The sequence below is a fragment of the Trifolium pratense genome, linkage group LG1 (genome assembly GCF_020283565.1).
Source record: "Trifolium pratense cultivar HEN17-A07 linkage group LG1, ARS_RC_1.1, whole genome shotgun sequence".
Classification (NCBI taxonomy): Eukaryota; Viridiplantae; Streptophyta; class Magnoliopsida; order Fabales; family Fabaceae; genus Trifolium; species Trifolium pratense.
In genome coordinates this window covers 38,100,500-38,113,008 of record NC_060059.1, presented here as the reverse complement: position 1 = coordinate 38,113,008, position 12,509 = coordinate 38,100,500, and the positions used below count along the sequence as shown (strand labels likewise).

The following is a 12,509-nucleotide window of genomic DNA, read 5'->3' as shown; positions in this document are numbered from 1 at the left end:
ACCAAATTGAAACCTAAAATAAACATAACAGATCAAATATGCAATTAATTCTAATTTTTAACAACCTAAAACCTTCTCAATCTATAATCTTTGTTTGATGACTTGATGGTGTTTTGAATTTTAAAATTTGTTAAGCTGTTTTGATTGTATAAATAAGTAGTTTAATATAATTATATACGTCGATGTGGATTCAGTTTTCATCGTAGTCTCTTATTTAGTTGAGCCTTAATTATATTGGAAACATGGCTATACTCTTGCATGTTATTTCTTGTTTAAAAATTTCTTCCAAAATTAAATATTGAAAAACAGAGTTTAAATATTTCTATATTCGAAATTTGGGTTGATAAAATTCCCTCCAAAAATTTGCCCAGGCTCCCTAACAATCCTGGAGTCGCCACCGGGTACAAAACTGTGTGTAATGTCTAGACAATTTGATCCTTGTCCTACTAATACTTAGCTTGGTGCGTACGATCAGCAAAAAAAAATTCAAAACTAAATATGTGATATCCTATTTAACAGGTAACTAATGCCATAGATTATGTGATAAGTAAGCAAAATCAATTACCAAATCAATTTAAATAAATATATAAATTAGAATAAAATATAGCTTTTGAAATATCCAACAAACTATATAGCTCCTTTATCATGAGTGAGAGAGAGAATACAACAAAACAAATCATTTGAACTATTAGAACAAAAAAATGCTGAACAAAATTTGGTTTCATGCAGTAACATGTTTTTGAGTCTGTAACTTGTAGATAGAGCAATAATGGACAACAATGAAGTTTCAAGAGTTGATAGTTTAAGAAGAACAAGTAGTTCTAATTCTAACTTATGGAGGAACAATAGTATGGATGTTTTTTCAACATCTGAACGTGAAGATGATCAAGAAGCACTTAAATGGGCTGCTATTGAAAGACTCCCTACATATCTAAGGATTAGAAGAAGTATACTCGATAATCAAGAAGTTGATGTCGAAAAGCTTGGATTAACTGAGAGAAAAGTTCTTTTAGAGAGACTTGTGAAAATTGCTGAAGAAGATAATGAAAAGTTTTTGTTGAAACTCAAGGAAAGAATGGAAAGGTATGAATTAATGACTTAATTATTTATTTACAGTAGTTTTAAATTACGGTTGCAGTCACAGTTGCAGTTGCGGTTCCTATTCTGAATGGAACTGCAACTGCGGTTGTGTTGCAATTCTTGATATGGTGGAGAATCGGGAGCAAATGCAAGGGATGTTGGTTTAATTGTGATTGTAGAAACATAAACAATCTTGATGTTTTGGTCTAAATCACTGTTGCAGACTACAATTTAAAACCTTGTTTATCACTCTACAAGAAAGAGTTCATAAATTTGATGCTAAAGTATCATTATTGTGTTTGAAAGTACTCCTATAACTTGTTATGATGCAATTAATTGGTTTTAATAAATGATTTGTGAGATGAACTTTTGGATAATTTTTTTGGAAAATTTGGTTGATTTGAAATTGTTTTGGTGAATTTTGATGGTTAAGAATTATGATTATATTTATGTTAAATTAAATGTACAGAGTTGGATTAGATATTCCAAAAGTTGAGGTAAGATTTGAGCATATAAATGTGGAAGCACAAGTTTATGTTGGAGGAAGAGCTTTACCTTCATTGCTCAACTTCTTTGTTAATGTCTTAGAGGTGATTATTCAACAAGCCATTTTCTCCTTTCTACACTTTTCTTGGATTTATTTATCTCTGATTATGATTTTTAACTTAAATGATATCTTTATTTTTAAGGGATTCTTAAATTATTTTCATATTATTCCAAGTCCAAAGAAACCATTACATATTCTTCAAAATGTTAGTGGAATCATAAAGCCTCAAAGGTATGTTTAAGACTTATCTTTATCTTTTCTTTTCTAATCTTTTGTTGTTGTTTTAGACCCTCCAAGCTAGATATTGTTCTTGATTTGATGTTGAACTTTTGGCAGAATGACATTACTTTTGGGGCCACCAGGCTCTGGAAAGACCACTTTGCTTTTGGCCTTGGCTGGAAAACTTGCCAAAGAATTGAAAGTAAGGAATCAAACTTGTCATAAAGTGTTATGGAGGAATATTTTAATTAGAGTGAATAGGCAAATTGGTCATCGAAATTGTAAACAATGGTAAAAATTGTCTCTGGTTTTTGTGAATTGGCTAACAAAACGGTAATATTGTAAAATGTCGGGTAAAATAGTCCTTCAGGGCCTCTATAGACTTTAACATTAGGGACGATGACGTGACACATTAACTGCATATGACGCCACACAATTGCAATTAGTGACAAATTTTTTCCTAAGATGATCTAAATTTCATAGGGAAATTAGTCTTTAGTGTGCTGCCAATAATGTGAGGTCAGCACGCACTCTGACATATCTGGTTAACGTGTCACAAACGGTATAATTATGAATGATGTTTACAATTTTGAGCTGTATTTTCTAATTCGTAAAAATAAGGGACTATTTTGATCGATGCTTACAATTTCGATAACTGATTTGTCTATTCAACTCATTTTAATTATAGTAACTAATTTGATTGGTGATGAAACTTCAGAATTCTGGGAGAGTAACATACAATGGAGAAGGACTAGAAGAGTTTGTTCCACAAAGAACATCAGCTTATATAAGTCAATATGATAATCACATTGGAGAAATGACTGTCAGAGAAACACTTGCTTTCTCTGCAAGATGTCAAGGGGTTGGACATAATTATGGTTAGTTAATCACTTTTGGTTAAACCTTCACCTTCTTCAGTAATCTTAATCATGGTTTTGAATTTCACTATTGTTTAGATATGTTGACTGAACTACTCAGAAGAGAAAAAGAAGCAAAGATTAAACCAGATCCTGATGTTGATGCCTATATGAAAGTGAGAAACTAGTCTTTGAAATTTATATTTGGAATGCTTAACACTTCACATTGTAAGGATTCATGTGATTCATTCAAAACTATGCAGGCAGCAGCACTAGAAGGACAACAGGCGAGCGTCGTAACTGACTATATTCTCAAGGTAAGAGTTTAGATTCATATCGTCATTCGTAGATTGCAGAAAATAGTTGAGTGTTCGAATTCGGTTGCGCTACAGTTCTATATATAGCCGCTATTTAACAACACTTTTTGTACAAAATAATGTATAGCGGAACAATAATGATTTGTTCAAATTCTGCTACGCTATAGTGCTATGTCCGCTATTTGGCAACACTCATATAGATAGATAACTTGTAAAGCTATGCAGGACTTTATTTCATGCTTTTATCTTCTGAAAATGTTACAGATTTTAGGACTTGAAATCTGTGCTGACATTATGGTAGGAGATGAAATGATAAGAGGTATCTCAGGAGGACAGAAAAAGAGAGTAACAACAGGTATTTTATTTATCAAAAGCAGCAGCATGATTAAATAACTTAAGACATGAAATTGAAACTTATAAAGGAGGTTGATTGATTATGATTTTTTGGTGAAAAATAGGTGAGATGCTGGTTGGACCTATAAAGGTTTTGTTCATGGATGAGATATCAACTGGTTTGGACAGTTCAACAACTTTTCAAATAATCAGCTCAATCAGACAATCAATCCATATTCTGAATGGAACTGCACTTGTGTCTTTGCTACAACCAGCACCAGAAACTTATGAACTATTTGATGATATAATACTTCTCACAGATGGACAAATTGTGTATCAAGGACCAAGAGAAAATGTACTTGAGTTTTTCGAATCAATGGGATTCAAATGTCCTGAAAGAAAAGGAGTTGCTGATTTCTTACAAGAAGTATGAATTTGATTAATTCACTTAAAGTCCTTTTAGATCTTGTGATTTTGCCCCCTGGACAAGTCAACGCACATGTGGCAAGTAACTCACATGCCAAATCAGCATGTCTTGCCACGTGGACAATGACTCGCATGTTTCATCAGCGTATGTGGCAAGCTATGCAATTTAGCCTACTTTCTTTTATTGAATGTGAAGTTGATTTTGTTCTAATGTTATGCAATAGGTGACATCAAGAAAAGATCAATGGCAATATTGGGCAAATAAAGATGAACCTTATAGTTTTGTTACTGTCAAGGATTTTTCTGAAGCCTTTCAGTTATTCCACATTGGTCAAAAACTTGGAGATGAGCTAGCCCATCCTTTTGAAAAGTCTAAAGGCCATGCAAATATCTTGACCACAAAGAAATATGGTGTTAACAAGAAGGAGCTTTTGAAGGCTTGTGCTAGCAGAGAATTTTTGCTTATGAAGCGAAATTCATTTGTCCATATATTCAAAGTCACTCAAGTGAGTAACATTCAAGTACTAATGCTTACTCGTAACGTTTTTTAGTCTTAACCCTCCAATTTCTAAGGGAACGAGTCTCTGGTAATCTGGTGTTTGGCTGGGAGTTAAGTAAAGTCTGATCAAAGATTGTTCCAGACGTTAGAGTTGAACTCGGTTGACTTGAAATGAATGGCATGCAAAATTTTTGTTATAAATGAATGAAAGTGTTAAATGGAGTGTTTTTATATAATCTTTTGTTTTTCTATATTTTGCTTGTTTTTTATAAATTTCTTGCTCCTATTTTTCAGCTTATTTATTTAGCTATCATGACGACAACATTGTTTCTAAGAACAAAGATGCATAAGGATACTGTGGAAGATGGAGGAACATACATGGGAGCACTATTCTTCACAGTGACAGTAGCAATGTTCAATGGAATATCAGAGCTAAATATGACAATCATGAAACTTCCTGTCTTTTACAAGCAAAGAGACCTTCTTTTCTATCCTTCATGGGCTTATTCTCTTCCACCATGGATCCTCAAAATACCAATAACTCTTATAGAAGTTTTCATTTGGGAAGCCATTACTTACTATGCCATCGGCTATGATCCAAATTTTGTAAGGCAAGAAATGTCTATGACTCTTTCGTCACTAAATATAGTTACGAAATTATATACGAATTTCATATTTGTTTCTAATTTCTGCTGCTAGTTCAATTTATTTATTTGGAATCTAATGAGATATTTTATTTGCAGGCTTTTAAAACAGTATTTGATAATCTTTTGCATTAACCAAATGGCATCTTCACTGTTTCGGTTGATGGCAGCCTTAGGAAGGGATGTTGTAGTTGCAAACAATGTTGGATCATTTGCATTACTAGTAGTTCTGGTTTTGGGAGGATTTGTGATTTCAAGAGGTACAAAATTGTAATTTAACTTAATAATTGACCGCTGTAATCAATCGAGTAAACCACCAATTTTGTCTCTAAACTTACAAAACTTCTCTTACTTGCCCCTATAATAAATAAACGTAACGAGTAGTTTCTAATGTTTTGTCACACCGGTGTCATTAGTCCTTCCGGTTAAATATTGACAAAACGTTAAGGACTAACAAAATGAATTTGACAAGACATTAGAGACTAATGAGATAGATAAAACAAACGTCACAGACGAAATTAGTAGTTTATAGAAGAAATGAATCTCTTTATGTTAAATATGTTCTCTTGCATCAGAGGATGTGCACAAATGGTTTCTGTGGGGTTACTGGTCCTCACCACTGATGTATGGACAGAATGCTATAGCTGTGAATGAATTTCTTGGACATAGTTGGAGAAAGGTAATGATGAATAGTAAATTATAAGAGAAAAAAAGATATTTAGAAAGATATATTTATGATTCATGTTATTGAATGATGCAGGTTACTCAAAATTCCAATGAAACATTGGGAGTTTTGGTAATGAAAACTCGCGGTTTTTTCCCACAAGCTTACTGGTATTGGATTGGTGTAGGAGCATTGATTGGTTATGTTTTTCTATTCAACTTTCTGTTCACATTGGCTTTACAATATCTCAGTCGTGAGTACTACCGCCTTTCATATCTTTTTTCGAGCTTTTGAACTTTACTTGAACCTATTGTCTGAACATTTTTGTTTTTGTTTTTGCATCTGCAGCATTCAGAAAGGATCAAGCAGGGCTATCTGAGGAGAAATTGCTGGAGAGAGATGCTTCAACAGCTGAAGAGTTTACTCAGTTACCGAATCGAAAGAGAATTTCAGGTTTGTTCTTTAACTCATGTTATGAGATTCTTTGTTTTCTAGATTGAAGTTTGCTATTCAAGCCGTAACATATCGACTGTGATGACAAAACAGAAACAAAGATTGTTGAAGAAGAACTTATATCATCCAGATCTTTTTCTGCAAGAGCCGGTAAGGATAAAGCTAGTGTAAGTGGAAGGAGAGGCATGGTTCTTCCTTTTCAACCTCTATCCATCACTTTCGATGAAATCAGATATGCTGTAGACATGCCTCAGGTACTTTCCATACTTTTGCACGCAATGGTGCTATAGCGCTGCTATTTGACAAAATTTGTACTAAATAACGTATTGCAGAACAATAGCGATTTGTTCAAATCTGCTACGTTATAGAACTTTAGTGCCATTGTATCCTCTATTTAACAATACTGTCCCAAATTATACTTTTCGTTCATATCGATTTATGTTTGACTGTTATAATGATTGTAGGAAATGAAAAGTCAAGGAGTTTTCGAGGACCGTCTTGAACTTTTGAAGGGTATTAGTGGTGCATTTAGGCCTGGAGTTCTAACAGCTCTAATGGGAGTAAGTGGTGCTGGAAAGACTACTCTAATGGATGTTTTAGCCGGAAGAAAAACTGGTGGATATATTGATGGAAACATCACAATATCTGGTTATCCAAAGAATCAAAAAACATTTGCTCGCATATCAGGATATTGCGAACAATTTGATATTCACTCGCCTAATGTTACAGTTTATGAATCTTTGCTATATTCAGCATGGCTTCGGTTGCCACCTGAAGTTGATAAAGCTACGAGAAAGGTACAATTTTCTACTTTAAAAAATAAAGGCATTGTGATGCAATAGATTATTAACCTGAAATCAATTTTATGAGATGCAGATGTTTATCGAGGAAGTTATGGAGCTTGTAGAGCTTAACTCATTAAGAGAAGCACTTGTTGGATTGCCAGGCGAGAATGGACTTTCAACTGAACAACGTAAGAGACTTACAATTGCAGTTGAACTTGTAGCAAATCCATCAATAATATTCATGGATGAGCCAACCTCTGGCCTTGATGCTAGAGCAGCTGCAATTGTAATGAGAACGGTAAGGAACACCGTGGACACAGGACGTACTGTGGTTTGCACGATCCATCAGCCAAGTATTGACATATTTGACTCCTTCGATGAGGTAACAAATCTTACTACCATTGAGTTAGAATTTTGTAGAGTTAATTAAGTACTTGAATCTCAACTTTTTCAGCTTCTACTTATGAAATTGGGAGGTGAACAAATATATGCCGGTCCATTAGGCCGCCACTGTTCTCAGTTGATTCATTATTTTGAGGTGAGTCGAATGTAAAATAGTTTGAGCATATGAGTATCATCATTAGTATTAGCATTCACTTAATTCATTAATACTATAGGCTATTGAAGGAGTTCCTAAGATCAAAGATGGTTATAATCCTGCAACATGGATGTTGGAAGTTACATCAGCAGGATCAGAAGCAAATCTTAAGGTCGACTTCACTAATGTATACAGAAACTCGGAACTATACCGGTTAGAATTCTTTCTTATATGCATATTATTGTGTTATGTACTAATTTTTACATTTTTCCGGGAGGTTTCAGCTCACTTGTAAGAGTTTGACCTTGTAACCTCAAGGATGTCACGACTAAATTTTTCGAGTTATGAGAATATATCTTTCGTCAACTTGTTACTGATACTTATAATTGTTTTTAGGAGAAACAAACAATTGATCCAGGAATTAAGTATACCTCCTCAAGATTCAAAGGATTTATACTTTGATACTCAATATACACAAACTATGTTGGCACAATGTAAAGCTTGCTTATGGAAACAACATTTATCATATTGGCGAAACACGTCGTATACAGCAGTTAGACTGTTATTTACAACACTAATAGCTATCTTGTTTGGAATCATATTTTGGAACATTGGATTGAAAAGGAGAAAGGAACAAGATCTTTTCAATGCAATGGGATCAATGTATGCTTCTGTTATCTTTATTGGAGTACAAAATGGTGCCTCTGTGCAGCCAGTAATAGCTGTTGAGAGAACAGTCTTTTATAGAGAAAGAGCTGCTGGAATGTATTCTGCTTTGCCTTATGCAATAGCACAGGTAATTTTATTTTTCTTATAATTTGGATTCTCCGTAGTCATGTAATCATACAGTCGTGAATTACAATCGTCAAATGAAGATCAGATGACTCGTCTGAGATTCTTTGGTTGCGTGACTGTGTGCTTTTTTCCTAACCGCAGAGATTCCTTCACTAACAAGTAACAAATAAAGTCTTAGGTTTCGTTTGGCCTGACTTATTTTTTACTTCTCTTCTCCTTAATAGAAGAAGTTATGCAAAACAATATTTTTAAAAACTACTATAACTTTATATCTAAAGTTCTTATTTTTAAAGTAACTTTTTATTTCATGTCAAAATAAGTCAGGCCGAACATGAACTTAATTAAGTGATATAACAATCGAACTTAAGTATTGTGTTATATTTGTAGGTGATTATAGAGCTTCCACACATCTTGGTTCAGACACTGGTTTATGGTATTATTGTATATTCCATGATGGGATTGGATTGGACAACATCAAAATTCTTGTGGTATCTTTTCTTCATGTACTTCACTTTCTTGTACTATTGTTTCTATGGTATGATGACCATGGCTATCAGTCCCAACCCACATGTTGCTGCCATAATGTCTAGTGCATTCTATGCAATTTGGAGCCTTTTCTCAGGCTTTGTCATTCCCTTATCTGTAAGTCACAACCTTCATATCATATCTTTGAATAATTATTGCATGATTATAGTTAAGAGAATATTACAATAACTTCAGCATATAAGTTCTGCATCCCACTATCCCCTCCAGCTAAATCTTAATTGTCGGATTTATCTAACGGTTGAGAGATATGATCTCTATTTATTAGATTAATCTAACGATTAAGATTTTACAGGAGAGATACAATGCACGACAAATCAAATTTTTGGTTGCTTGACATTTTTTATTTAGGCTTACATGCATTTTTGGCTTTTGAGTATCGTGATTGTTCGGCTGCTCCACTATTTATTGAAGCGATTTGGTCCATTGTATTGTTCCTGTTTGTAACTTGGTAGTCCCCCAAATAAATTTACACTGATGTGACATTATTTATTGACGTGAAACCAAACTATCATAGCCAACATGACTATTGTTTAATTTATTTTTAAAAAAAGCAAAAATAATCTCGTGCACGTGAGGTTGAATAAAGAAACCCTAATGATCATCCTCATTCAACCTTGCGTGCAAGGATTGATTTTGCGTTATTTGTTTTCTATTTAAAAAAAATTCACACCGACTACGATAGTTTGGTGTCGGATCATAAATGATGTCACATCAGCGTAACTTTGTGGAAGGAAATTAAAGAAACTACCAAGTTACAAAGAGAAAAACCACAAGATCCAAAACCACACAATTATAACAGTAAAAGTGCATTTAAGTCATTTGTTTAATGCAATAAGCTAACTTTGAAAATTGATTATAATGACAGAGAATACCAATATGGTGGAAGTGGTACTATTGGATATGTCCAGTTGCATGGACCTTGAATGGATTGGTGACATCTCAATATGGAGACAACATGGAAAAACTTGAGAATGGTCAAAGGGTTGAAGAATTTGTGAGAAATTACTTTGGGTTTAAACATGACTTCCTAGGAGTGGTTGCAATTGTTGTGGCTGGTTTCTCAGTGTTGTTTGCATTTATCTTCACTCTTGGCATCAAAGCATTCAACTTCCAAAAAAGATGAAATTACTTCAAATATGATTCTTTGACAAATAATTCATATCCCTAGTGCAAATTCTAGGTTGTCATGTCCTCTTAGTATGATAGTTAGCAAGTCCTTCATGAATGAAGAAGTACAAAATGCATTCATACAAATTAATGTGGACAATTTTAATATTTTTATTATTAGAATTTTATTTATTTATGCTACCACCTAGCATGTAAAACAAAATAATTGCCCTTATGTAAAAAAGAACAAAAAGACTAGTTATACATTTTAACCTGTTGGGAATTGCCTTGAAAACGTGGAAAAAACACTAATCTGCTGTTTTTTTCGTCCCGGGCGAAAAAACCCGTGCCCCGGGCGAAATTTGAAGCAGGAAAAGGGAGCTCTTTGTTTGTTTGTTGCCCCAGGCGAAAAAATTGGTGCCTCAGGCGAAATTTTTGCCCCAGGCGAAAAAAGTGGTGCCTCGGGCGAAAATTGCTGCAGGGTATTTAAAGGGTCACATTTTCTGTTTTTTGACAACAAGTTTTGAGGGTTTCTTTAACCAAAACGGCGGCTAGGGTTAAGAGGGTTACTCTTTGTTCATCTCTAGGTTTTGGGTGTTGATTCTTTCATCTTGTAATCACTTTCATATTGAATTTCTTGGTCACGGGAAGAAATTCAGGCTTAGGGTAGAATTAGGATCAAGGCTAATTCTTGTAACTCTATTGTGAGATTTCATTGTAATCAAGAACATCATTTGATAGTGGAACAGAGAGTGGCTCTCTCCCCAGAGTAGGTCGGTTTTGACTGAACTGAGTAAACAATATCTCGTGTTCTTTACGTTTTCGCGGTTTATCTTTTGTTATTGTTATTATTGTCATTCTCGCTTGTTGATTGCTTTAATCCATTTGCTCCACACACATCAAGGTATTGGTGTGATTTAATCGAATTCACAACATAACCATGCAATATGATTCAATTCAATCCTTTTATCCATGTACAATAGACTTTGTCTAATATATATGCACAAGTGAAAAAAGTTTTTTACTGTGTACAAGTCTTTTAAATTCACATTTTCTTACCGTAAAAAAAAATTCACATTTTCTTAAATTCTACCATAGCCACGTTTTTTAAATACACACATAGTTTTAACAAGATCCTTTTAGACGGCATAATTTGTCTACAAGCTTAACTCATTAGTTTTTATAATGTAAACATACACTAGTAAATCTTCATGAAAAATAAATAATTTTCATGAAAAAAATAAATAAGTAAATCTTAATGAGACTTAGGCTCGTTTGGTCCACCTTTTTTTAGAGTTTATGCAAACAACTTATATAATTTTTATATATTATTATAAGTTTGTCAATGTAGTTTATGATAAAATAGCTTATAAAATTACAATTTTCACTAGTGTGAACTTATAAAATAGCATAAAACTTAATTTATATTGCATAAGCTCTAAAAAAAGCTGGTCCAAACAGACCCTTATATATCTCACCGTCTTCTCATCCAATATCAGAATCCACTCCCACTCCCCCCACCAAGCCGAATCACAGCTCTGATCCCACAACGAATCAATGCTTCGGGATCACAAGAGAGTGAGACGTCACAACTCTGCTTAAAATCTTAAGAAATTAAGTATATGAGTTACCTCACTTATATATATATATATATATATTCAACATTTTTCTCATTCATAATTGATAATGGACGTCATTCACACTTAAAACTCAACACAAAGATAAATGAAATAATAAAAAACAATCAATAAAACTCTGATGATAAAGTGGCTTACATCTCTAACTATATGAAAGTTGTGGCTCCATCTTATTATCAATAAAAATAATCTAAGGTTTATATACTACAACTAATATACCTATAAGTCATCATATATAATTGCTACTTCATCTTTAATTATAAGCAAAAGTTTACTTTTCAGATTCATTAGTTATTGAATGAATCTAAAAAGTTGACTTTTGCTTATAATTAAAACGAGAGAATAGATATAGACAAAAATCTAATTGAATGGAGATAGGATTATTTTGTACTACTCCATTAAACAATTAAAAAAAAGAGGGAATATACTTTTTTTTGTAGACATAATGTGGAGTACCTAAACAAATATAATTAACATGATGACGCAACGATAGATCGATCAGACGTAAGCGATAAATCAGCATATGTCAATTGTCTAACAACTGCATATTTTGTCAAAAGAAAAGAAAAAATGGCATTTAAATTCCAATAAAAATTAAATTTAAAATTTAATGTCATAGTTATGATCGTAACTGAGTGTAAGCATCCAACAATATGTGACAAAGTGTCATTTTTTGATCCTAGAGGTTTCCATATCTAATGATGTATACAATTTGCCAAATGTCAACCTTCAAATGGTATATATTATATAAAAACTTTCAATAATATAAGACACAAATACTTTCTTAATTTACAAAATCAATATTAGTGTCATGTATATTGTAAATAAAATGATAGATCATTTTCATTTTATGATTAGCAAGTTATTCACTTTAAAAATTGATGTTTATGATTGTAAGATTAGTGTATATACACATGTAAATGTACAATAATAATGGTATTTGGACCAAGTTTATAGATAAAAAATAAAAAATAAAATAAATGCTAATCAGTGTTCCGGACATTAATTAATGAGGTGAATATAGTAAAATAGTCTTAAATTTTATGTATTCTATCTTTTTTA

At 33.0% G+C, this 12,509-nt stretch overlaps 1 protein-coding gene across 2 annotated transcripts; it reads left to right on the top strand.

Annotated features, from left to right (window-relative positions):
- Window positions 1-484: 484 nt before the first annotated feature.
- On the top strand, window positions 485-10,771 carry LOC123914951 (pleiotropic drug resistance protein 1-like). 2 transcript variants are annotated; one of them, XM_045966117.1, is made up of 23 exons: window positions 546-1,083; window positions 1,550-1,670; window positions 1,770-1,858; window positions 1,964-2,048; window positions 2,565-2,724; window positions 2,803-2,879; window positions 2,967-3,020; window positions 3,285-3,375; window positions 3,479-3,780; window positions 4,004-4,285; window positions 4,573-4,889; window positions 5,022-5,182; window positions 5,498-5,601; window positions 5,683-5,839; window positions 5,935-6,039; window positions 6,133-6,293; window positions 6,504-6,836; window positions 6,916-7,206; window positions 7,279-7,362; window positions 7,442-7,575; window positions 7,759-8,158; window positions 8,545-8,799; window positions 9,569-10,771. In XM_045966117.1, exons 1-23 carry the CDS (start codon window positions 770-772, stop codon window positions 9,824-9,826), a joined length of 4,335 nt encoding a protein of 1,444 aa, XP_045822073.1. In that variant the 5' UTR covers window positions 546-769; the 3' UTR covers window positions 9,827-10,771. The 2 variants fall into 2 exon arrangements, with proteins under 2 accessions (XP_045822070.1, XP_045822073.1); XM_045966114.1 differs by having other exon boundaries at window positions 485-1,083; window positions 1,550-1,858.
- Window positions 10,772-12,509: the final 1,738 nt, after the last annotated feature.